Genomic DNA, 21,426 nt, shown 5'->3' with positions numbered 1-21,426 from the left:
TATTCATCCTTGAGCCATCAAGGATAAGCCATCTGCAAATGGAAGGAACTCCATCTACTGTAGGGTCACTGTGAGGATTAAATGTGAGGCATCCAGGCACCCAGAATGGTGCCTGCCACCCAGCAGGCACTCAGCATCCCTATGTCACCTTCCCCTTGGAATCTCCTGGAAAACGTAACTTCCAACAGCCAGCTTCTCACAGGAGCGTGTGTGAATGATCACTGTTGTTTTTTTCAGTACCAGGGATTGACCCTGGGGTGCTCCAACATTAAGCCACAGGTCCAGCCCTTTTTACATTCATCTTGAGACAGGGTCTTCCTAAATTGCTGAGGTTGGCCTCAAACTTGCTATCCTCCTGCCCGTTGCTAGGATTACAGGTGCGCACCACCGTGCCCAGCAGTGAGTGCTTTTCTCTGAGGGAGGACAGGTAAGAAAGTGCCACGTAAGCTAGTTCTTCCAAAGGGACCTGGAGAGAATCCAGCTAGTTCTTGACCATCTAGGTCAACATGGGGAAGAGGATGGAAAGAAATGGCGAACGAGAACAGGTGCCGCTTCTCTTTCGATTTGCATTATCCCCCTGGGGGCCCTGGCCTGAAGCCCTTGCAGGTCATCTGTTTGGGTGGCCCTGGAATGAAAGAAGGAGAAAGAAGGAGCCAAGGGCCCCAGGGAAAATCCACATCCCAATGGGTCCCTTTGAGGATCCCTAAAGAGAGGGCTCTTAGATGGTCACCTCAATCCAATGACCCCAACTGGATTTCAAATCCCATGGTTGCCCCAGAAGGATGCCACTCCGTTCCAAGTCAGCGTCGCGACCTCCCACACTGCCTGCCCACCCTGCAGCATAGACACACTTAGACTGTGCCCAGAGGGGCTTCGGGGCTAATTCCCGGGGCTCCTCACATGGGGCTCCTCACATGGGCTCCGCAGAGCTCCTGGCCTCCAGGGCCAAGAGGTTCGGGCTCGGCCTCCTACCCACACCTTCTGAATCAGAACAGCTCTTTCTTCTTATTTTAATTTTCATCTTACTTTAAGTTTCAGACCTTATATTTGTCTGAAAGACAGCTTCTCCTGGTCAAAAAAAAAAACTTTTTTTTTGGTATCTCGGATTGAACCCAGGGGCCCTTAATCACTGAGCCACATCCCCAGCCCTTTTTATTTTTTATTTTGAGACAGGGTCTCACTGAGTTACATACAGCCTCACTAAATTGCTGAGGCTGGTCTCGAACTTGTGATCCTCCTGTCTCGGTTTCCTGAGCCTCTGGGACGACAGGCGTGCACCACAAAGAACCCGTGGCCTAGACGATCTGGAGAACGTTAACATGGGGTCCTTGGAACCCCGCTTGCCGCCCTCCCTCCCCGTGGGCCTCCTGCAAGGCTCTGTTGAAGAGGCAAGTGAAGGCTTTGGAGGGAAGAGGCAGGCGGGGGAGTGTCCAGTGGCTCTTGGTTGTCCAGGACTTTCCTCTGGGCTCACAGCAGAGCAGCCTCCTGGGGAGGGGTCCCCTCCTCAGTGTGACCTGCAAGGCCAGGCCTGGCCCTGCGCCCTCAGGAGTCCCGCATCTCCAGGCGGTCCCCCTGGGGCAGGATGTGCTGCAGCAGCCCGTTCACCACATCCAGCGTCTCGTCCTTCTCCAGCACAATGTCATAGGACTCCATGTAGCGCTGCCGCTGCTCCTCCACCTGCCCAGGGAGGCAAACCAAGAGTCCCCACCATGCCTTGTCCAGGCCTCTAACTCCAGAGCTGGGGCTGGGGAGGAGGCCACGCAAGCACAGCTCCCAGCTCCCTTTTCAAAGTCTGAGGGGTTCAAGGTTAAGGGATTTGTCCTTTGGAGACACAGAAGGACTGCCTTAATTAATCCTCTGCCAATGTCAAAGGGACAATGACAAGGGTTAAAAACAAAAGCCAGGATGTGGGCTGGGGAGATAGCTCAGCTGGTAGAGTGCTTGCCTTGCAAGCACAAGGTCCTGGGTTTGATCCCCAGCACTGCAAAAAAAAAAAAAAAAAAAAAGCCAGGATGTGGCCAGGCGAGGTAGCATTCTCATCCTTATAGGGAGGCTGAGGCAGGAGGATCACAAGTTCAAAGCCAGCCTCAGCAAAAGCGAGGCTCAAAGCAACTCAATGGGACCCTGTCTCTAAATCAAATACAAAATAGGGCTGGGGATGTGGCTCACTGTTCAAGTGCCCTTGAGTTCAATCCCTGGTACCCAAACAAACAAACAAAAAGCCCATATGTTACCTCTAATCAATCTGGGCTGAGCTTTCTTTTTTTGGTACCCAGGGCACTTAACTACTGAGCCACGTCCCCACGTCCCCAGCCCCATATATATATATATATTTATTTTATTTTTATATGTAAATATATTTTATATATTATATATATTATTTATATATATATAAATATATGTATATATTTATATATATATATATATATTTATATTTATTTTATTTTATTTTCCCCCTGGTGCTGGGGATTGAACCCAAGGCATTATATATTTGAGGCAAGCACTCTACCAAACTGTGCTACATCCTCAGCCCCTATTTTTTAAAATTTAGACAGGGTCTTGCAAAATTGCTTAGGGCCTTGCTAAATTGCTGAGGCTGACTTTGAACTTGTGATCCTCCTGCTTGAGTTTTGCAGCAATGGGATTACGGGCATGTGCTAGGGCGCCCAGGGGGGCTGTTTTCTCATATGGCTCAAGCATCTGCAGGCTCCAGCACCTGCTGGTGAGGTAAAGCACTCTGGTACCTTTGTATGCTGTTCTCATCCCTGCCAGTGTCTGTTTTTACTATTTTTCTTTTCTAAACTATAAGCTCATGTTCAGAACCCCAACCTCCCGCATCTCAATCATGCCTTCTAGGTATGATTTCGGAGGACTGCTAATCAGTCCCACCCTCTTCTAAACTACATTACTTTGGGCAAGTTCACCTTAAACTCCTTTACTTGGTTTCCTTATCTATAAAATCCCAGAGTCACTACCTCAGGGGGCTGTTAGGAGGACTAAATGGGTAACGTCCGTGACATGCGTAGAACAGTGCCTGACACAGACAGCGAGCAGTCACGTAAGCTACAGTGAAGGGCCGGCTCAACGTTCTCTCTCAACTTCGGCGTCAGGGTGTGTGTGGGGCATGCACTTGGGGTCACCACTGGGTATCTCCTTCGTTTGCTGTGAGAATATGGTTTGAGTCTTACCCCTGATACTTTCCACAGCGTCTGGCACAGAGAAGGTGTCCAAAAGCATTTGTGAGCAGGAATTCAAGGAGAAAGCTATGAAGACAGGAAGCCTGGCCCCTACCCACCTTGTCATTTAGGAAGCCAATCTTGAGAATGTTCTGCACTCCAGGAACCCCATCGGCCATAGTGAGGTCCCCCAGGGAGTCTCCAAGCAGGAGGATGTTGGTTTTGCCCTGAAGCTGCTGGAAGTAGCTGGAGTTCTCACACACAGAGCTGTTCTTGTTGTAGGTGTGTATGAGCTGGCCCTTGAATCCCTGCAGAAAACCCTGAAAAAACAGGAGACCGGTAGCAGGGACCCATGTAGTGCCAGTTTTCCATTCTGTCACAGAGGAAAGGAAATCCTGAAAGTAAGAGATAATGCCAAGACTTTTTATTGTACTGTAAGCTAGTGGTGGGCAACTGAGGCCCACGGCCCAGAGTTGGTCCTTTGATGTTGTTTTTATTGTACTGGGGATCGAACCAGAGGCACCCTATCACTGAGCTACATCCTCAGTCCCCTTTTTATTTTTTCATTTTGCATCTAAGTTGTGAAGGCTAGCCTCAAACTTGCAGATTCTCCTGCCTCGATCCTTCTGAGTCACTGGGATCACAGGCAGGTACTGAAAGCACCCAGAAACCATTCTGGACGCGGGAACTCACACAAGAGATTTTATTAAGTGGACAGGCAGAGTGTCTGCCCGCAGGGTGAGAGAGAGAGAGAGAAAGTGAGAGAGTGAGCAAGAGTAAGAGTAGGAGTGAGAGAGAAAGAGTGAGGAAGAGAAAGAGAGAAAGAAGGAGCAAGAGTGAGGAAGAGAGGTGGCGGGGGAGCTATGTTTTTTTTTTTTTTTGCGGTGCTGGGGATCGAACCCAGAGCTTTGTGTTTGCAAGGCAAGCACTTATCGACTGAGCTATCTCCCCAGCCCACGGGGGAGCTATTCTTAAGTAGTGGATTTCACAAGCTAATAACAACGGACCAATGGCTGGCGAGGATGTTCTGGGTTGTAAAATAGTGTGTGTCGGGCGGGCAGAATACTGGGGGCAGCAAAATAGCAGATCTGATGCCAGTAGGTATGGCCACTCCTGACCTTGGCTTGTTTTCCTGGTCTTTTTTTGGGGGCGCTGGGGATCGAACCCAGGGCCTTGTGCTTACAAGGCAAGCACTCTACTGACTGAACTGTCTCTCCAGCCCCTTTTCCTGGTCTTTGTTGTTGTTGTTTTGTTACTGGAGATTGAACCCAGGGGTGCTTAACCACTGAGCCACATCCCCAGCGCCCCCCTTTTTTTAGACAGTGTCTACGTTACTTAGAGCCTTGCTAATTGCTGAGGCTGGCTGTGATCCTCCTATCTTAGCCTCCTAAGTTGCTGGGGTTACAGGATGAGCCACCACACTTGACTTAGCTTGTTTTTTTTATAAATAAAATTTTACTGGAACACAGCCACACTCGTTTGTTCACTTATTGACTATGACTGCATCTTGTGCAGAACTGGCAAAGTTGAAAGTAGTTAAAAAAAAAAAGACCACAGTGCCCCAAAAGCCTAAGATACTTGCTACCTTGCCTTTAGAAGAAAAGTTTATAACTGTTGATTGAAACCAGCAAAGGCCACTCTAATGCACCAATTTAAAAAATGTGGGAAAAAAGTAAAATAAAACTAAAAACAAAATTATAAATAAATAAACTAGCATGGCCGTCCAATATTGTTGATGATCTCTTTGGAGGGAAGCATTGAAGCCTGTAAGATAAATGCCATTCCAGGGGCTGCAGATCTGGCTCAGGGGTAGAGCACTTGCCTAGCATGTGCAAGGCCCTGGGTCCCATCCCCAGCACAGCAAGCAAAGGAAAAAAAAAAAAAAAAAGAAACTTGCCGTTCAGGTCATGAGTGTGTACCACTCAGCTGCAAGGCCGTGTCCTAACCACAGGTCAAAGTGACGAAAATTCCAGCTGCTGTTTTTTTGTTTTCTTTTGGTAGCACTGGGGATTAAACCCAGAGCCTTTTTTAATTTTTTTTTTTTTTTTTTGCGATGCTGGGGATTGAACCCAGGGCCATGTACTTACAAGAGCAAGCACTCTACCAACTGAGCTATCTCCCCAGCCCAACATGCAAGGTAACTCTACCACTGAGCTATATCTACAGACCTTTTCATTTAGTTTTTTTTTAAATTTTTTTTAAACAGGGTTTCCTAAATTGCCCAGGTTGGCTTCGGATTTTCAATCCTCCTGCCTCAACCTCCCAAGTAGCTTGGATTACAGGTGTACATAACTGTGCCTGGCTTCCGTCACTGTTTTTAAGGGGAAGAAATCAGATCACAGGTGAGTGGGAGCATTCCACCTAGGACTCCAGGAAAACAAGTCAAAATCCAACACTTTCAGTATTTAGAATAGTACATGATCCAAACAGTGACATAGGATCAGGCTGAACCACACACTAGATCATGACGGCAGAGAGTTAACTATTGGCCAAACACCAGAGAGGGTCCTTTGAAAGTAACTGATAAGCCAGGTGCAGTCGTGCATGTCTGGGAGGCTGAGGCAGGAGGATCACAAGTTTGAGACCAGCCTCAGCAACTTAGTGAGGCCCCGTCTCACAATAAAAAGAGCAGGGGGGCTGGGGTTGTGGCTCAGGGGTAGAGCACTTGCCTGCATGCGTGAGGCACTGGGTTCAATTCTCAGCACCAGATATAAATAAATAAGATAAAGGTCCACTGACAATTTAAAAAATATTAAAAAAAAAAAAATAGCTGCGGATGTAGCTCAGCAGTAAAGCACTCCTGGGTTCAATACCCAGTACCAAAAAAAGAAAGGAAGTAACCCATAAATAACCACCTGAGGGCAAAGAAGCTGCTGCCTCCCTCCCCTACCTCCCAGGCAAGGGGTAAATCAGCCAGGTTGGTGGTCCCCACCCCTGCTTTTCCCAGCCCAGGTCACATGCAGCTCACATCTTCATTAAAATCCATATAGTTAGACACGATGTGGATGTTGGGGTGGAACACTTTCATCTGTCGGATAATTTCTTCCAGGACATCACCAATGCCCGCAGAAAAGATGAAAAGGGGAACGTTGTTACGATAGAGTGTGTTGAAGAATGTCTTATATCCCTCCCTGTAAAGAGAAGGAAGAATTCTGAAAGGGCGTTGCCTTTGCTACTGTTCTCTAACGTCGACTTGGGCTAGGTATTTTTATAATTTTCATTGTTTTCAAACATTTTAAATTGAGGTATACAGAAAGTGGTTATGCACTAGCTGAACTGATTTTCACATCCGTATACGTCCAGGAAACACTAATCAGATCAAGGTTCCCTCAAGGTTCCTCAGTCAATACTATCCTCCCTCTGCATCTGATTTCACATCATAAACTTCACAGGTCCTTGAACTTCATATAAAGGGATTCAGCCAGGTACCAACATGCACGCCTATAATCTCAGCAAGGCTCCAAGCCACTTGGTGAGTCCCTGTCTCAAAATAGAAAATAAAAAGAGCTGGGGCGGTAGCTCAATGGTAAAGCACCTCTCAATTCAATCCACAGTACCAAAAAAAAAAAAAAAAAAGGGCAGGGGGAATTCGTACAGAACATACTTTTTTCCTCTGGCTTATTTTGTTCAACACTGTCTGTATGATTTATCCATTTTCTGTTTTTTATTTTGGGGTACTGCTTATTTTAAGGCCCTTAACCCCTGAGCCACATCCCCAGCCTTTTTATTTTTTATTTTGAGACAGGGTCTTTGCTAAGTAGCTTAGGACCTCACTAAGTTGCTGAGGTGGGTTTTGAACTTATGATCCTCCTGCCTCAGCCTCCTAACCACTGAATGATTTGTATATGGTGAGTAGTTTCTTCCTGTCACTGCTGTGTAGTAAGAATTATTCCAACATATAAATGTGCTTCAATTTGTTTATTCAGCTTCCTGTTGGACAGACAACTGAGATGTTATCCGATTTCAGCTATTGTGAATAAACCCTGTGCATGTCCTGTCCTGGTCATATGCATTCATTGCTCCTGGACATTTACCTAGGAGAGGGGCTGTTGAAGCAAGAAGACAGGCAAATGTGTTTTGCTACTCTTCACGCCACTGGGAAGCTCTCCTGGGACACCTTCACTGGGGCTCCTTCACATTCATCTCAGTATTTTCTGAGTCTGCACACATCTCAACTCTTGGTCTTTCAGGAACTAGCCTCTCTCCCCAGTAAGGATATGCAACCCTTTAAGGGCCGGAACTGAGGTCTGTTCCCATCTCTGTGAGCTCCCATCCCTGCTCCAGGAAAGAAATTTCCAGCAGAGACAGCTGCTCAGTGAAGGATGGTAACGATCAAAGGTCCTGGTTTAGCAACTCCCATGTCTGGGTGGAGAACAGTGGTCTCCCAGAGGGACTCCAGAAACCTTTACCATCAAAAAAAAAAAGGAAAAAAAGAGTTAGACTCTAAGAGATGGAGCCCTGGTCATTTTGCACTACCTCCACGGGGGATGGCGCCTCTGGCCATGATCATGTGTCCTTTGACTCTCCAGTTACTAACTCTGCTCCACTTCTCTCCATCCTCCTTTGCATAAGCAAATCAGTTTGTTTTGTTGTTTTGAATTCTGGAGACGGAACCCAGGGTCTCACCCCCGCTAGGCAAGCCCCAAGAATGCAAAGCAGTTTTGAAAAGTCTGGCAAAAGTGTTTCAGAGCAAGAAGCTCACCTGAGCATTGCAGTGGACTCTCCGACCACTTGCGCTATCTGACACTTCTGGATCCTCTGCTGACACAGGAGGTTGTGCGCTCTAGTCCACCTAGGAGCAGACACCCCACAAATACCCAATTCTAAATTACCCAAGGCTGTCTTCCTTAAAAGGAAGAGGGTGGGAAAGCAACGCAAGGGGGACAGAGCTGGAGGGGTTGGCTACAAAAGTGGAAGCCCCTTCAGAATCCTCGCCTCTGGGACCCTACTCTCTAGAGGCGCTGTCTAGAGATGCTGGTTTATATAGTGAGGTTTGAATTTGTCCCCCAAAGTTCATGTTTTGAAGTCTTGATCCCCAAGGGAAGACATGTTGGGAGCTGGGGCCAAATGGGTCATGTTTGGATCAGGGGGCTTTAATCTCATTAGTATGGGAGTAGGTTCCTTATACAGGGAGAAGTTCAGCCCCCTCTCGATCTCTTTCTCTGACTCTCTTGCCCTCTTTCTGCCCTTCCTCCCTGGGATCATGTAGCAGGAAAGCCCTGGGTAGACACTGGCACCTTGACCTTGGACTTCCCACCTCCAGCACAGTGAGTTGATACATTTTTGTTCATTTTAAGTCTCCCGGTCTGTGGCATTCTGTTACAGCAACACAAAGTGGACTAAGACAGGGACGTTTCCCCCAAACAGGCCACCAAACCAAGGGATTTCTAACTTATTCCAAGGACTCTCTGAGGGTGTCCACTCTAGCTGACATGGGTAGTCCTGGTGTAGATGGACAGTTTATTCTCCTGGCTGGGCTAATGGCATTCAGTTAAAACCTCAGTAAGGTGAAGGAGCTGTCAAGTCATCAAAGCTCTGGAAAAACACTGGTGGCCCCGCCCATCCCATCTTCAGGGCCCAGGAACAACTCCTCACCAGCGCCACTTACCATTCTACCATCTGAGGCAACTTCTCTTTGATGGACCGGTGTGGGTCAATCTCAATTGGGTAGTAGTGGTGATAGAGCGCCGCGAGCTGGGGACATCCACGTGAGTAGAAAAGTCATTGTTAACACACACCAGGTCTACCCCTAATGAAGTCCCACAGCATAAGAGAAAGACTGTTTAGGGGATGTAACCTTGTATCAGTGTTAGTTTTCAGGTGGGGACATGTCCTTTACAAGACTCAGTTTCTCCTCTTCTATTCTCTTACAACACTTGCATTTACCTATTTGATAAAGTCCAGGGTGGGACTGGATCTGAGAGCTCACCTTGCACTCACCCTGAGAACGAGGTCTAGGAGGCAGCGATATAAGGAGATTTACTATCTGATAAAAAAAGGCACTGGAACTTTTTTTTTCTTTTTTGCTGATGTTATGAATTAGCTCAGTCATCAGGGTTGTTATTTTTTAAATTTTTTTTAAGTTGTAGATGGACACAATGTCTTTATTTTATTTATTTTTGAGGTGCTGAGGATCGAACCCAGTGCCCCACGCCTGCGAGGCAAGCACTCTACCACTGAGCCACAACCCCAGCCCTCATCAGGGTTTAATCAGGGTTTTATTCTCAGTTTCTAGAAATACGGCATGCCTTCTCAGGTGCTAGGCAAGATGGTTTACGGAGCTGCATGAAAAAATACTTTTTATTTAAATAGTTCTGGGTTCTTTCCCCCCACCTGGCCCCCCATACTGTGGATGGAACTCAGGAGTGCCCTACCACTGAGCTGCATCACCATCTTCAGCCCTTTTATTTTTAATTTTGAGGCAAGGCCTCCCTAAGTTGCTGAGGCTGGCCTCGAACTTTGATCCTCTGGTTCAGTCTCCTGAACTGCTGGGATTACAGGCACAAGTCACCTTGCCCAGATAGATTCTTTATTTTTTTTTTTTAACCTTTATTTTATTTATTTATTTCTTATGTGGTGCTGAGGATTGAACCCAGTGCCTCACATGTGCTAGGCAAGCGTTCTACTACTGAGCCATGACCCCAGCTAGATTCTTTTTAGTGTAAGAAAAAGAAAACTAGTATATCTAACTCAGACTTTCATTAAGATTCTTCCTTTCTCCTTCCTTTCCCTTTTCTTCCTCTCTTTTCTTCATTTCCTTCCTTCCTTCCCTTTTCTTTTTAAATTGTGAGACAGGATCTCACTAAGCTGCTTAGGGCCTTTCTGAGTTGTTGAAGCTATGAAACTCACAATTCTTCTATATCAGTCTCCAAAGTCACTTGGATTACAGGTATGTGCCACCACACCTGGTCATTATTTTCTTTTGTAAGTTAATCACATTTAGATTTTTGAAAAGCAAGCCAGGGCTGGGGTTGTAGCTCAGTGGTAGAGCACTTGCCTAGCATGTGTGAGGTACTGGGTTCAATTCTCAGCACCATATATAAATAAAATAATAATTTTTTAAAAAAAGGCAAGCCAAAATCAAAGAAAAATATTTGATAAAATTGTACACAGATATGACTGAAAACAATCAGAAAAGTAGAGCTGGGGGTGACTCAGCAATATTGCGCTTGCTTAGAATGCGAAGGCCCTGGGTCAATCCCCAGGACTTCCACCAAAAACTTAAAAAAAAAAGGGAAAGATTCTCAGTGTGTGTCTTTTTGGAGTACAAGAATATTTTCTTTTTCTTTTCTTTTTTCTTTCCAGGGATTGAACCCAGGGGCACTTAACTAGCAAGCCACATCCCCAGTTATTTTTTCTATTTTATTTAGAGATAGGGTCTTGCTAAGTTGCTTAGGCTGGCTTTGAACCTGTGATCCTCCTGCCTCAGCCTCCCAAGCCGCTGGGATTACAGGTGTGTGCCATTGCGCCAGAAAGAACATTTTTCTACAAGCATACTAGAACTCAGAAATCAAAAAATCCCATATATTTATGTGTGTGTGTGTATGTATTTTTGGTGCGACTTAGTCAGACCACCCCCCCCCAAAAAAATGGTGGCGGTTGGGAAGCTGGTGATGTAATTCAGTGGTAGAAAGCCACCAGGTTCAATCCTCAGTACTGCAAAATAAAAAATAAAATGCTATCTATAAATCACTGCCCATCTTAATAAGAAGTAATCATCTCAGAGTACTGGAAAGGCATGCCTGAGAGCCTGGGTTTGATCCCTAGTACTGCAAGAAAAAAAAAAAAAAAAAAAAAAGAAAGAAAGAAAGGAATATTGGAAGAATTGATGAATAATGAGAGACCAGTAGACCCAGTTAGAATGCAATTTAGTGACTAATGAAGTGGAACTAAATGATATAATCATGCACTGGAAAGAGCTCAGCAACCTATAAAAGTGCAGGAGGGTTAAGTAATATAACATTCAGTTCTCTTATAACAGAGTCTATATTCCAACCATCCATCATCCTATGTCTCAGCCAATAGGGAAAAGCTGTCCTCTCTTATTAAGACAATATCCACTGAGCATAAAAATTTTGGAAAGAATTAATTTTCTACGATCTCTATAGTGGAATCTGGTTCTAATCAAGAGGCACTGAAGTAGCGTATGCTTTCTGAGCAAAGAAAGAGTGACCCACCTCTTTCCGACACTCCTCACTGACGATCTTGCTGTTATCCAGAATATCTGGAAAAACACAAAACTCCTTTTACCTGCCCCTGAGAAGGTGTCATCTTGTCAAGTCCAACAAGGCAAGCTAGAATGGAACTTACTGTAAGAAGAAGGGCATCGCTTTCCATTATATGCAAACCTGCTCAAGGTCATGTCAAAATCAGAAATCACCTAAAAGGCAAAAGAAAGGTGCTGGTGCCTAAACAGGCACCTTCTATTGTGCCCTGCCTCAGCCTTGGGGTGGGTTTGAAAGTCAAATCAGCCCAGTGGCCAGCCTAGGGGCAAAACCCTGGGAAAGTCGGAGAGGGATAGAGAGGGAGGGAAAGAAGTGACACTGTTACAACCCTAAGGAAAGCCCAGTCTCCTGGAGGGGTGTGTGGGACCCTGTGTCGGTGTGCGCGCGCACGTGCGCGCGTGTGTGTGCGTGCGCGCGCGCGCGCGCTGGCTTTCGAAGGCATCCTCCCAATGCACGGGCTCCTTCCTAAAGTACCTCCGCCTTACTTAGTGGGAAGCCTCTGGGCTGGGGCAGTGTGTGGCAGGGGAAGGCCCTGGTCCTTCACGCTGGGACCTTTGTAATCTAGGTTTCAGAACAGCAGGGTCTCCCCCCAGGCGACCCTACCTGCTTGTCCTCAGGCCCCTGGGGGCGGAGCGTCACGCGAAGGCCGCTGGGCAGGACCCCTCCCGCCCCAGCCCTTGCTCCCCGGTACCTGTAGCCGGTCTCCACCGCCGCTGCGGAGCGCGCCCAGGATCTCCAGCACCCGCCCGGGCTGCCGCATCAGGACCGTGGCCTTCATCAGGGTGCTCACCTGTCCCGAGACCCGAGAGAACCGCTGACCCCGGCGCCGCGCTGGGCCCCAGGGGAGCGGGGCTCGCCCGGGCGCCGCGCCGCGACCTCGGCGGCCCGCCGGGGGCCTGGGGGCGCCGCGGGTTCGGGGCCCGCTGCATGCGGGACGCTTCCCGCAGCCTCACCTCTTCCGCCATCGCGTGGGGGGCCTGGTCGGCGGCGCGGGAGAAGACTACGGTCCCGCGGCCGCACTGCGCAGGCGTCGCCCGCCGTTCGCGCCGGGTGCCACCCGGGCCTCGGAGCTTTTACAGGACGCAGGCTGGAGCAACTGGTGGCGGGTTCTATTGTGAGGAGGAGGGGGAGGAGGGGGAGGGTCCCAAGATGCTGGGGTCACGTGCGTGAGCTGGGCTGTCATGGGGCCATATGTGGCTCCTGTCACTCTCTAGAATAATACCCTGACAAGAGTGGTCATTTCCTTAAATGGCTTAAAGTTTGCAAGAGGAACAAAACCGACACGGGGAGGGGATAGGAAGGTGCCCCTAAGTGAATTCTGTTAAACCATTCTCACTTGGGCCCCTCCTTGTCACGGTAGAAAGTGAGCCACTAACACAGCGAGGGTTCAGGGAGAACTAGGGTGCTGGGCAGCATGAGTTTTAATCATTTGTTTGCTGGGTGTGGTGTGCATTCCTGCAATCCCAGCAAGTTCAGAGGCTGAGGCAGGAGGATCACAAGTTCGAGGCCAGCCTCAGCAATGTAGTGAAGCCCTGAGCAATTTAGGGGGTCCCTGTCTCAAAAAATAAATTAAAATAAAAGGACTGGGGATGTGACTCGCTGAACGTGCCTCTGGGCTCAATCCCCAGTACAAAAAAAAAAAAAAAAAAAAGAAGGAAAAAAAGACAAGAAATTAATCAGCTTCACTTCTCCCTTCTGCTCTGCTAACTTGGAGTTCTTTGAATTTAGTGTGTAGGGAGCACAGTGGGAGCCATGGAAGGTGGACGGATGCTGCAAGGATCTGAACCTGGACAACCTGAAGAGAGCAACAGAAGTAGAATCAATAAAAAACGCTAATATGGTGTTGGTGGTAACAGTTCTGCTTTGGGCTCAAGGGCAAGGAAGGAGGCAAGGGGTGGTGTTCTGTCAGTGAGGTGTGGGGGGCAGGGAGGAAGGAGGGAGAAAGGAAGGGGCAGGGACAGGAGGGAGTTCCAGAACCTGAGAGCACAATCCTGAGAGTGATCTCACTGCGGGCCCAGGATTCTGGAACTTGGGCTGCCTGATGGGCCCTATATGAAAGATGTAGTAGGGAAAAGGAGCGACAGCTGGCTAAAGGGGCCCCCCACAACCCTCCCCGACACCCCAGGAGAGCAGCCTCTCTCCGCTGGTCCCAGGGTGCCATGGAGATGGAGAGCACGGCGGCCTCCACACGGTTCCACCAGCCTCACATGGAGAGGAAGATGAGCGCGATGACCTGTGAGATCTTCAATGAACTTCGGCTAGAGGGCAAGCTCTGCGACGTGGTCATCAAGGTCAATGGCTTTGAGTTCAATGCCCACAAGAACATCCTCTGTAGCTGCAGTTCCTACTTTAGGTATAACAGGGTACTGAACTAAGCCCAGGGGCAAATTGGGCTCCTCTTGAGGCCTTTTGATCCATTGATTCCCATTCACCAACTCTGACATTTAGGGACATCAAAGCTCTGGGCTCCTGTAGCCTGGTTCCTGTCTGCAGCAGAGATACAACTTAGGCCCACAGCCTCTTTTCTCTGATTTTCATCTTGAGGTCAACCAAATTCTGGTGGACCAGGTGATTTCTTCCTTGATTCTCACCCAGACCAAATTTTGGTTAGGCATCCATATTGGATTTCCTACTTAAACTCAGATGGCAATGCTACTTAGATGAACCTTTTGTCCCTGTCCCAGTACAGACCATTTAAAACAGGGTGATAAGCCAGGTACAGTGGCACATGCTTGTAATTCCAACAATTCAGGAGGCCGAGACAGGAGGATTGCAAATTCAAGGCCAGCCTCAGCAACTTAGGGAGACCCTGTCTTGCAAAAATTTTAAAGGACTGGGGATATAGCTCAGTGGTAGAGTGCTTGCTTAGCCTGGGCCTGGTCCTGGATTCAACCCCCAATGATGCAAAAATCAGTAAATAAAGAAAGAAAGAAAGAAAGAACAGAAAAACAAACCCCACGGTGGTAAATAAACAAGAATGGAGGGGGTGTTAGGCAGGGTTGTGCATGCCTATAATCCCAGTGACTTGGGAGGCTGAAAAAGAAGGATCTCAAGTTTGAGGCCAGCCTGGGAAATTTTATCAAGACCCTCTCTCTTTTTTCTTTTTTTCTCTTGGTACTGAGGATCAAACCCAGGGTACTTTACTTTTGAACTACATCCCCAGACTTTTTTATTTTTATTTTGAGACCTATTTTCACTAAGTTAATGAGGCTAACCTCAAACTTGCTCCTGCCTCAGCCTTCTGAGTCACTGGAATTACAGGCATGGACCACTGCGCCTGGCTGCAAGACCCAGTCTCAAAAAATGAAAAGGGTTGGGATGTAACTCAGTGATAACATGCTCTTGGGTTCAATCCCCCAACCCCACCAGAAATAAAAAGGGGGCAGGGATGGGAAGGAGGATGAAGAGAAAGTACCTAGGAAATATTTGTAGAAGAAAATGGGAGTTTTGACAAGAACCATTGAAACCCAGGAAGCAGGACTATTTTGTTCGTGACCTGAAATTTTTTTCTTTTCTTTTTTTCTTCTTTTTGGTACTCGGGAATGAACTTGGGATGTTTAACCACTGAGCCACATCCCCAACCCTTTTTATTTTATTTTTTTATTTTAAGACAGGGTCTCTGTTAGTTCTTAGGGCCTCACTAAGATGCTGAGGCTGGCTTTGAACTTGCAATTCTCCTGCCTCAGCCTCTTGAGCCACTAGGATTACCATCTTGTGCCACCGTGCCTGGCCACAACATGAACATTTCTGAGTAATCTGCTCCAGTGAAAAAAATGGTAAATGTGTCCCACCTGTTGCTGAATATTCTCATTCATTTAAACCCTAAAGCAGGGTCACAGAAAGACCAGATAATAAATAGCTTAAGCTCTGTAGCCATATAGTCTCTGCTGCAGCTACCCAGCCCTGCATTTACACTGTGAGAGCAGCCACAGAGTTTTAAATGAAGGGGTGTGGCTGCATCCCAATAAAATTATTTATGGACACTAAAATTTGAATTTAATTTTCAGGTGTCACAAAACATTCTTTTGATTTTTCCTTCCAACCATTTAAAAATGCAAACAACAACAATAGCAAAAACCCTTAACTTGTGGGCAGAACAAAAACAAGAGGTGGATTGGATTTGGCACAGAGGCTGTTTGCAGAATTTGATCTCTCCAGGCACAGCTACTCAGAAGGCCAAGGCAGGAGGATCACTAGGGACAGCCAGGGCAACATAGTGAAACCCTGTCTCAAAATAAGAAATAAAAAAGAGTGGGTATGTAACTCAGTGGTAGAGCACCTCTGGGGTCTATCCCCAATACCTCAGTGGGGTCGGGGGGAAGAAATCAATCTCTAAGTCTGCATAGAAAAAAAGGAGCAAAATATATTAGAGCAGGGATTCTGCTTGTTCAACACCTACAAAAGTACCTAGTTACATAGTGGGGGTCCAATGCAAGTCGTGGGATGATGGTCATTTATTCAATATTTATTTATTGAGTGACTATTTTGTGACAGGTGCTATTCTGGGTGCTGGAAAGAAAACAATGAATAAAAGATTCTAAGATCTCCTGGATCTTAGTATCTGGCGGGGGAAATAGGCATTGGAATGAGTACAACACACGTCCAATTATACGTACCAGGGGGAAAAAGAAGGAAGACAGAATTCTGCATTGCAATTTTAGATAGAATTGACAGAGAAGGCCTTGCTGACAAGGTAATGTTGGTAAAGGCTTCAGGGGGATGAGGGAGAGAGAAAGATGGAGAGATTTGCAGATCCTTCCAGGCATAGGGAATAGTAGCAGGAAGGTAGAATTGCCCCTAGTGCTCCAAGAACAGACAGGAGGTGGACAGGGTTGGAACAGAATGAGAGGACAGTGGGAGAAATGGGGCAAAGTGTTCAGATCTCAGAGGAATAAGTTTGGTAAGTGCTTTGTGTTTCACTGTAAGTAAGAAGGGAAGTCAGTGGAAGGTTTTGAATGGAAGAGAAACAAACTCTTTTAAGGATCACTGTGGCTTCTGGGCTGAGACTATAAGTGCTGGAGGGTCAGGGGCAAAAGCAATAGCAGTTAAGTTACTCTGGATAGTCTGGGCAAAATCTGTCGATGGCTTAGATCAACCAGGTAGCAATAAAAGAGGAGGTGAGTGATCAGATTCTGGTTAATGGCTGTTGAATGGTACTTATTTAAGAAGGATATTGCTCAATTGTAATTTCCTTAAGCAAGTGATGCACACCTGTAATCCCAGCGGCTCAGGAAGCTGAGGCAGGCGGATCATGAGTTCAAAGCCAGCCTCAGCAATTTAGCAAGGTCTAAATGACTCGGTGAGACCCTGTCTCAAAATAAGTAAATAAATAAATAAGTAGGGCTGGGGATGTGGCTCAGTGGTTAAGCACGTCCCTGGGTTCAATCACTGGTACCAAAAAAAAAAAAAAAAAAAAAAAATTGAGAGCCAGGTCTTCCCTCCCAGTCTAGATATCAGATTCTCCATCCATAAACTGGAAAAAACAAAAAAAAAAAAAGACCTAGTTATCATGAGGATAAAGGAGAGAGTGATCAAAGTTCCTGGAAAGTTTCTCTTCTTGGCTACTGCATAAAGCACGTGTCTGCAATCCCACTTCCTCAAGCCAATTCACTTCTACCACACTGTGCACCATTTGGAAAATATGCAAAATCAAGAAGAAAAGGGGAGTTGGGAGACATATATTCTGTGGCTGCTAGTTTCTTTCTTTCTTTCTTTCTTTTTTTCCAGAGCTTTGTTTACAAGTGGCTGGAACAACACTGAGAAGAAGGTATACAACATTCCTGGCATTTCCCCTGACATGATGAAGCTAATTATTGAATATGCATACACCCGGACCGTGCCTATCACCCCGGACAACGTGGAGAAGCTGCTGGCTGCTGCAGACCAATTTAACATCATGGGTATTGTTAGGGGTTGCTGCGAGTTCCTCAAGTCGGAGCTGTGTCTGGATAATTGTATCGGTATCTGCAAGTTCACGGACTACTACTATTGCCCTGAGCTGAGGCAGAAGGCCTACATGTTCATACTGCACAACTTCGAGGAGATGGTGAAAGTCTCAGCAGAGTTTCTAGAGCTCTCGGTCACTGAACTTAAGGATATCATTGAGAAAGATGAGCTCAACGTCAAACAGGAAGATGCTGTATTTGAGGCCATTTTAAAGTGGATTTCCCATGACCCCCAAAATAGGAAGCAGCACATTTCAGTTTTACTTCCTAAGGTCAAGTTTAGTTATTCTTTGCAAATGCTTAATTGCTCACTCCTGATTGATTTATCCCAGAGGAATTGTCCCTAAGAGCCACATCCTTATGTGTGACAGATCCAGGGCTCTGTTGACATGCGCTAACTAGAAACCATCCCTGCTATTGTCTGGAATTTTGCAATTTTCTTTCTCCTTGGCATTGCTAGTTCCTTGTTCCTTCTACCCGTTTTGTTCCATGGTCAAAATTTTCCCCAGTAGGCAGGGAAGGAGAGTCCCTTCAAGGAATTCTAAAGGGCCACCTTTCACCCTTTTCCATTTAATGACTTCCACAAACCCAAGGCACAAGTTGGATTAGAAACCAAATCCTGAGTAGTGCACACAGCAGTAGTCAGTTGGTGTTGATCAGTGTTATTTTACATTTGGAGATATAGATATTCAATTTCTAAACAATTACCACAGCTGCTTCTGGCCTGACAGTCCTGTTCTGTGACCCCTTCAGGTACCTTCCATCTAGCTCATTGTCAGCATCAAATTGTATGCCCCCCTCCCCGACCAAACAAATATTTAAACCGAGTCATACATCTAAAAACAAACCAAAACAATTTCAGTAGTACCTATAAAACAGGTCTGAAGGATATGGGATTTCCAGGCACCCTCACCTCATCTGAATGACTCTCTGCATTTCCTTCGTAGGTTCGCCTGGCCCTAATGCATGCCGAGTACTTCATGAACAATGTTAAGATGAATGACTACGTCAAAGATAGTGAGGAATGCAAGCCGGTCATCATTAATGCCCTCAAGGCCATGTATGATCTAAACATGAATGGACCCTCTAATTCTGACTTCACCAACCCACTCACCAGGCCCCGCCTGCCCTATGCCATCCTGTTTGCAATTGGTGGCTGGAGTGGTGGGAGCCCCACCAATGCCATTGAGGCATATGATGCTCGGGCAGACAGATGGGTGAATGTCACTTGTGAGGAAGAGAGTCCTCGTGCCTATCATGGGGCGGCCTACTTGAAAGGCTATGTTTATATCATTGGGGGGTTTGATAGTGTAGACTATTTCAATAGTGTTAAGCGTTTTGATCCAGTTAAGAAAACTTGGCACCAAGTGGCCCCGATGCACTCCAGGCGTTGCTATGTCAGCGTGACGGTCCTCAGCAATTTTATATACGCCATGGGAGGATTCGACGGCTATGTGCGTCTCAATACTGCTGAACGTTATGAGCCAGAGACCAACCAGTGGACACTCATCGCCCCCATGCATGAACAGAGGAGTGATGCCAGCGCCACAACACTCTACGGGAAGGTACGGCGCCAGGGCGTGGCGGGCTTGAGAGGGGAGCCGGCCAGAGGAGCTGCCGTCCTTCCCCGAGTCGGGGGGATGGGTGACAGAAAGCGGGAGACTCACTGTGCAGCACAGTTATCATTTGGTATCCGCAGGAGCTGGGACCTCCCGGAGATACCAAAATCCATGAACTTTCAAGTCCCTTATCTAAAGTGGCATAGTATTTGCAAATCTTCTACATGTCCTTCCACATACTTTTTTTTTTTCTTTTAGTACTCGGGACCGAACCCAGGGGTGCTTTACCAGTGAGCTATGTCCCCAGCCCTTTTTATTTTGCAACAGTGTCTCACACTAATGTTGCTGAGGTTGGTCTCCAATTTGGCAATCTTCCTGCCTCAGCCTCCCAAGTCACTGGGATTGCAGGTGTGCGCCACCATGCCCAACTCCTTCCATGTACATTTATATTTTGGTGCTATGGATTGAACCCAAGGTGCCCAGTCACTGAGTCACATCCCCGGATATATTTTTTTTTCCTTTTTCTTGTGACAGGGTCTCACTAGGTTGCTTAGGGCCTCACTAAGTTGCTAAGGCTGGCCTTGAACTTGTGATCCTCTTGCCTCAGCCTCCTGAGCTGCTGGGATTACAGGTGTGTGCCACCACATCGGGCCCTTCCACATACTTTTACTTATAATACCTAATACTATGTGAATGCCATGTAAGTAGTTGTTATACTGTATTGTTTAGGGAGTAATTACAAAAAAAAAACTCTGTATATTTTCAGTAGACACAATTTTCCCCCCAGTATTTTCAATCCTTGGTTGATTCAACCCAAGGATGTGGAACCTGAGGATACAGGGGGCTGACTGAATTTTCTCCTCAAATGCTTGACCATTTGTAACTTTTATAGTGGGACTTGGGAGGCTGAGTCAGGAGGATCAGAAGTTCAGGCCTCAGCAATTTAGTGAGATCCTGTCTCAAAATAAGAAATAAAAAAGGGCTGGGATGTAGATGAGTTGTAACATGTCCCTGTGTTCAATCCCCAGGGTCGGGGTGTGGGGAAAAGCAACCCATGATGCAGCTGCAACCCAATTCCAGCTGCTTGAGAGGCTGAGGTAGGAGGATTGCAAGTTTGAGGCCAGCCTTGGCAACTTAGCAAGACCCTGTCTCAAAATAAAAAGGACTGGGGATGAAACTGTGTTAAAGTGCCCTTGGGTTCTACCTCCAGTACCAAACAAACAAAAAATAATGCATGTGTATACAGAAAAATAAATTGATCATACAGACTGGCATTAAGTGTCCCCTGCCACACACGCAATCCTCTCTATTCCTGAGAGCAATTTTAACAGTCTCTCAACTCTCTTCACACAGGTCTACATATGTGGTGGGTTTAATGGAAATGAATGCCTGTTTACAGCAGAAGTGTACAACACTGAGAGTAATCAGTGGACAGTCATAGCACCCATGAGAAGCAGGAGGAGTGGAATAGGTGTAATTGCTTATGGGGAACATGTGTACGCGGTGAGTTTATCTTGTACAAGAAAATTACTAGATTTTCTATTAGCAAACAGGTTTAGTCTACCATTGGTAAGCCTCTGAAAAGAGGGAGGCATGAAATCACTGGTTCTTCCCAAGAGAGGGCTTCCTTCTTTCTTTTTCTTTTGGTACCAGGGATTGAACCCAAGGGCTCTTTACCACTGAGCTACACCCCAGCCCTTTTTATTTTTAGAGACAGGATCTCACTAAGTCGCTTAGGGCCTTACTAAATTGCTGAGGCTGGCTCTGAACTTGCGACCCTCCTACCTCAGTCTCCCAATTCGCTGGGATTACAGGCATGTGTCACCACGCCCCGTAGTCCCAAGAGGGCTTCCTCAGTGAATGAAAGCAATGGTTACCAGTCAACCATGTTTCTTTTGCAATCCACAGGTAGGTGGCTTTGATGGAGCTAATCGACTTAGGAGTGCAGAAGCCTACAGCCCAGTGGCTAATACTTGGCGTACAATCCCCACTATGTTTAATCCGCGTAGCAATTTTGGCATCGAGGTGGTGGATGACCTCTTGTTTGTGGTAGGTGGCTTTAATGGCTTTACCACCACCTTTAATGTTGAGTGCTATGATGAAAAGACCGATGAGTGGTATGATGCTCACGACATGAGTATATACCGCAGTGCTCTGAGCTGCTGTGTGGTACCAGGGCTGGCCAATGTTGGGGAATATGCAGCTAGACGGGACAACTTCACAGGATTAGCACTGCGAGATGAAGTAAAGTATTCCGCTTCGACAAGTACCCTACCTGTATGAGCCTCTTCATTTAGCTAATAAAAAGTCTAAGCAATAAGAATTAATTCTTTTTTTAAATAAATGCAGTCTTTAAACTTGTAAGAGTACTGGAAAATGTTCAACTTAAGGGAAGCAAGGGTTGGATAAATGAGGGCGTAGGGGAAGAATGCAATTAACTTCAACAGTGCACAATTAAGAAAAATCACACAGTGCAAACTAGCTCTAAAGAAATATGTTTATTGAAAACTTACATTGAGAC

The 21,426-nt window shown here is 46.6% G+C and overlaps 2 protein-coding genes across 4 annotated transcripts; one reads left to right on the top strand and one right to left on the bottom strand.

Annotated features, from left to right (window-relative positions):
• Nucleotides 1–1,206: 1,206 nt before the first annotated feature.
• Nucleotides 1,207–12,496, bottom strand: Nt5c3b (5'-nucleotidase, cytosolic IIIB). Of its 2 annotated transcripts, none has more exons than XM_047547693.1 (9): nucleotides 12,355–12,496; nucleotides 12,093–12,191; nucleotides 11,487–11,556; nucleotides 11,354–11,400; nucleotides 8,785–8,870; nucleotides 7,879–7,968; nucleotides 6,145–6,307; nucleotides 3,296–3,571; nucleotides 1,207–1,677 (listed from the first exon to the last, which is right to left on the bottom strand). In XM_047547693.1, exons 1-9 carry the CDS (start codon nucleotides 12,364–12,366, stop codon nucleotides 1,543–1,545), a joined length of 978 nt encoding a protein of 325 aa, XP_047403649.1. In that variant the 5' UTR covers nucleotides 12,367–12,496; the 3' UTR covers nucleotides 1,207–1,542. The 2 variants fall into 2 exon arrangements, with proteins under 2 accessions (XP_047403649.1, XP_047403650.1); XM_047547694.1 differs by having other exon boundaries at nucleotides 3,296–3,496.
• On the top strand, nucleotides 11,859–21,188 carry Klhl10 (kelch like family member 10). Of its 2 annotated transcripts, none has more exons than XM_047547692.1 (7): nucleotides 11,859–12,515; nucleotides 13,130–13,243; nucleotides 13,555–13,754; nucleotides 17,129–17,618; nucleotides 18,294–18,911; nucleotides 20,259–20,408; nucleotides 20,814–21,188. In XM_047547692.1, the coding sequence occupies exons 3-7, from the start codon at nucleotides 13,561–13,563 to the stop codon at nucleotides 21,186–21,188; spliced, it is 1,827 nt and encodes a 608-aa protein (XP_047403648.1). In that variant the 5' UTR covers nucleotides 11,859–12,515; nucleotides 13,130–13,243; nucleotides 13,555–13,560. The 2 variants fall into 2 exon arrangements, with proteins under 2 accessions (XP_047403648.1, XP_047403647.1); XM_047547691.1 differs by having other exon boundaries at nucleotides 13,130–13,250.
• The last annotated feature ends 238 nt before the right edge of the window (nucleotides 21,189–21,426 follow it).

The sequence above is a fragment of the Sciurus carolinensis genome, chromosome 3, assembly GCF_902686445.1.
Source record: "Sciurus carolinensis chromosome 3, mSciCar1.2, whole genome shotgun sequence".
NCBI classification, from domain to species: Eukaryota; Metazoa; Chordata; class Mammalia; order Rodentia; family Sciuridae; genus Sciurus; species Sciurus carolinensis.
The sequence above is the reverse complement of the archived record's forward strand: the minus strand, read 5'-3'. Positions and strand labels throughout refer to the sequence as shown.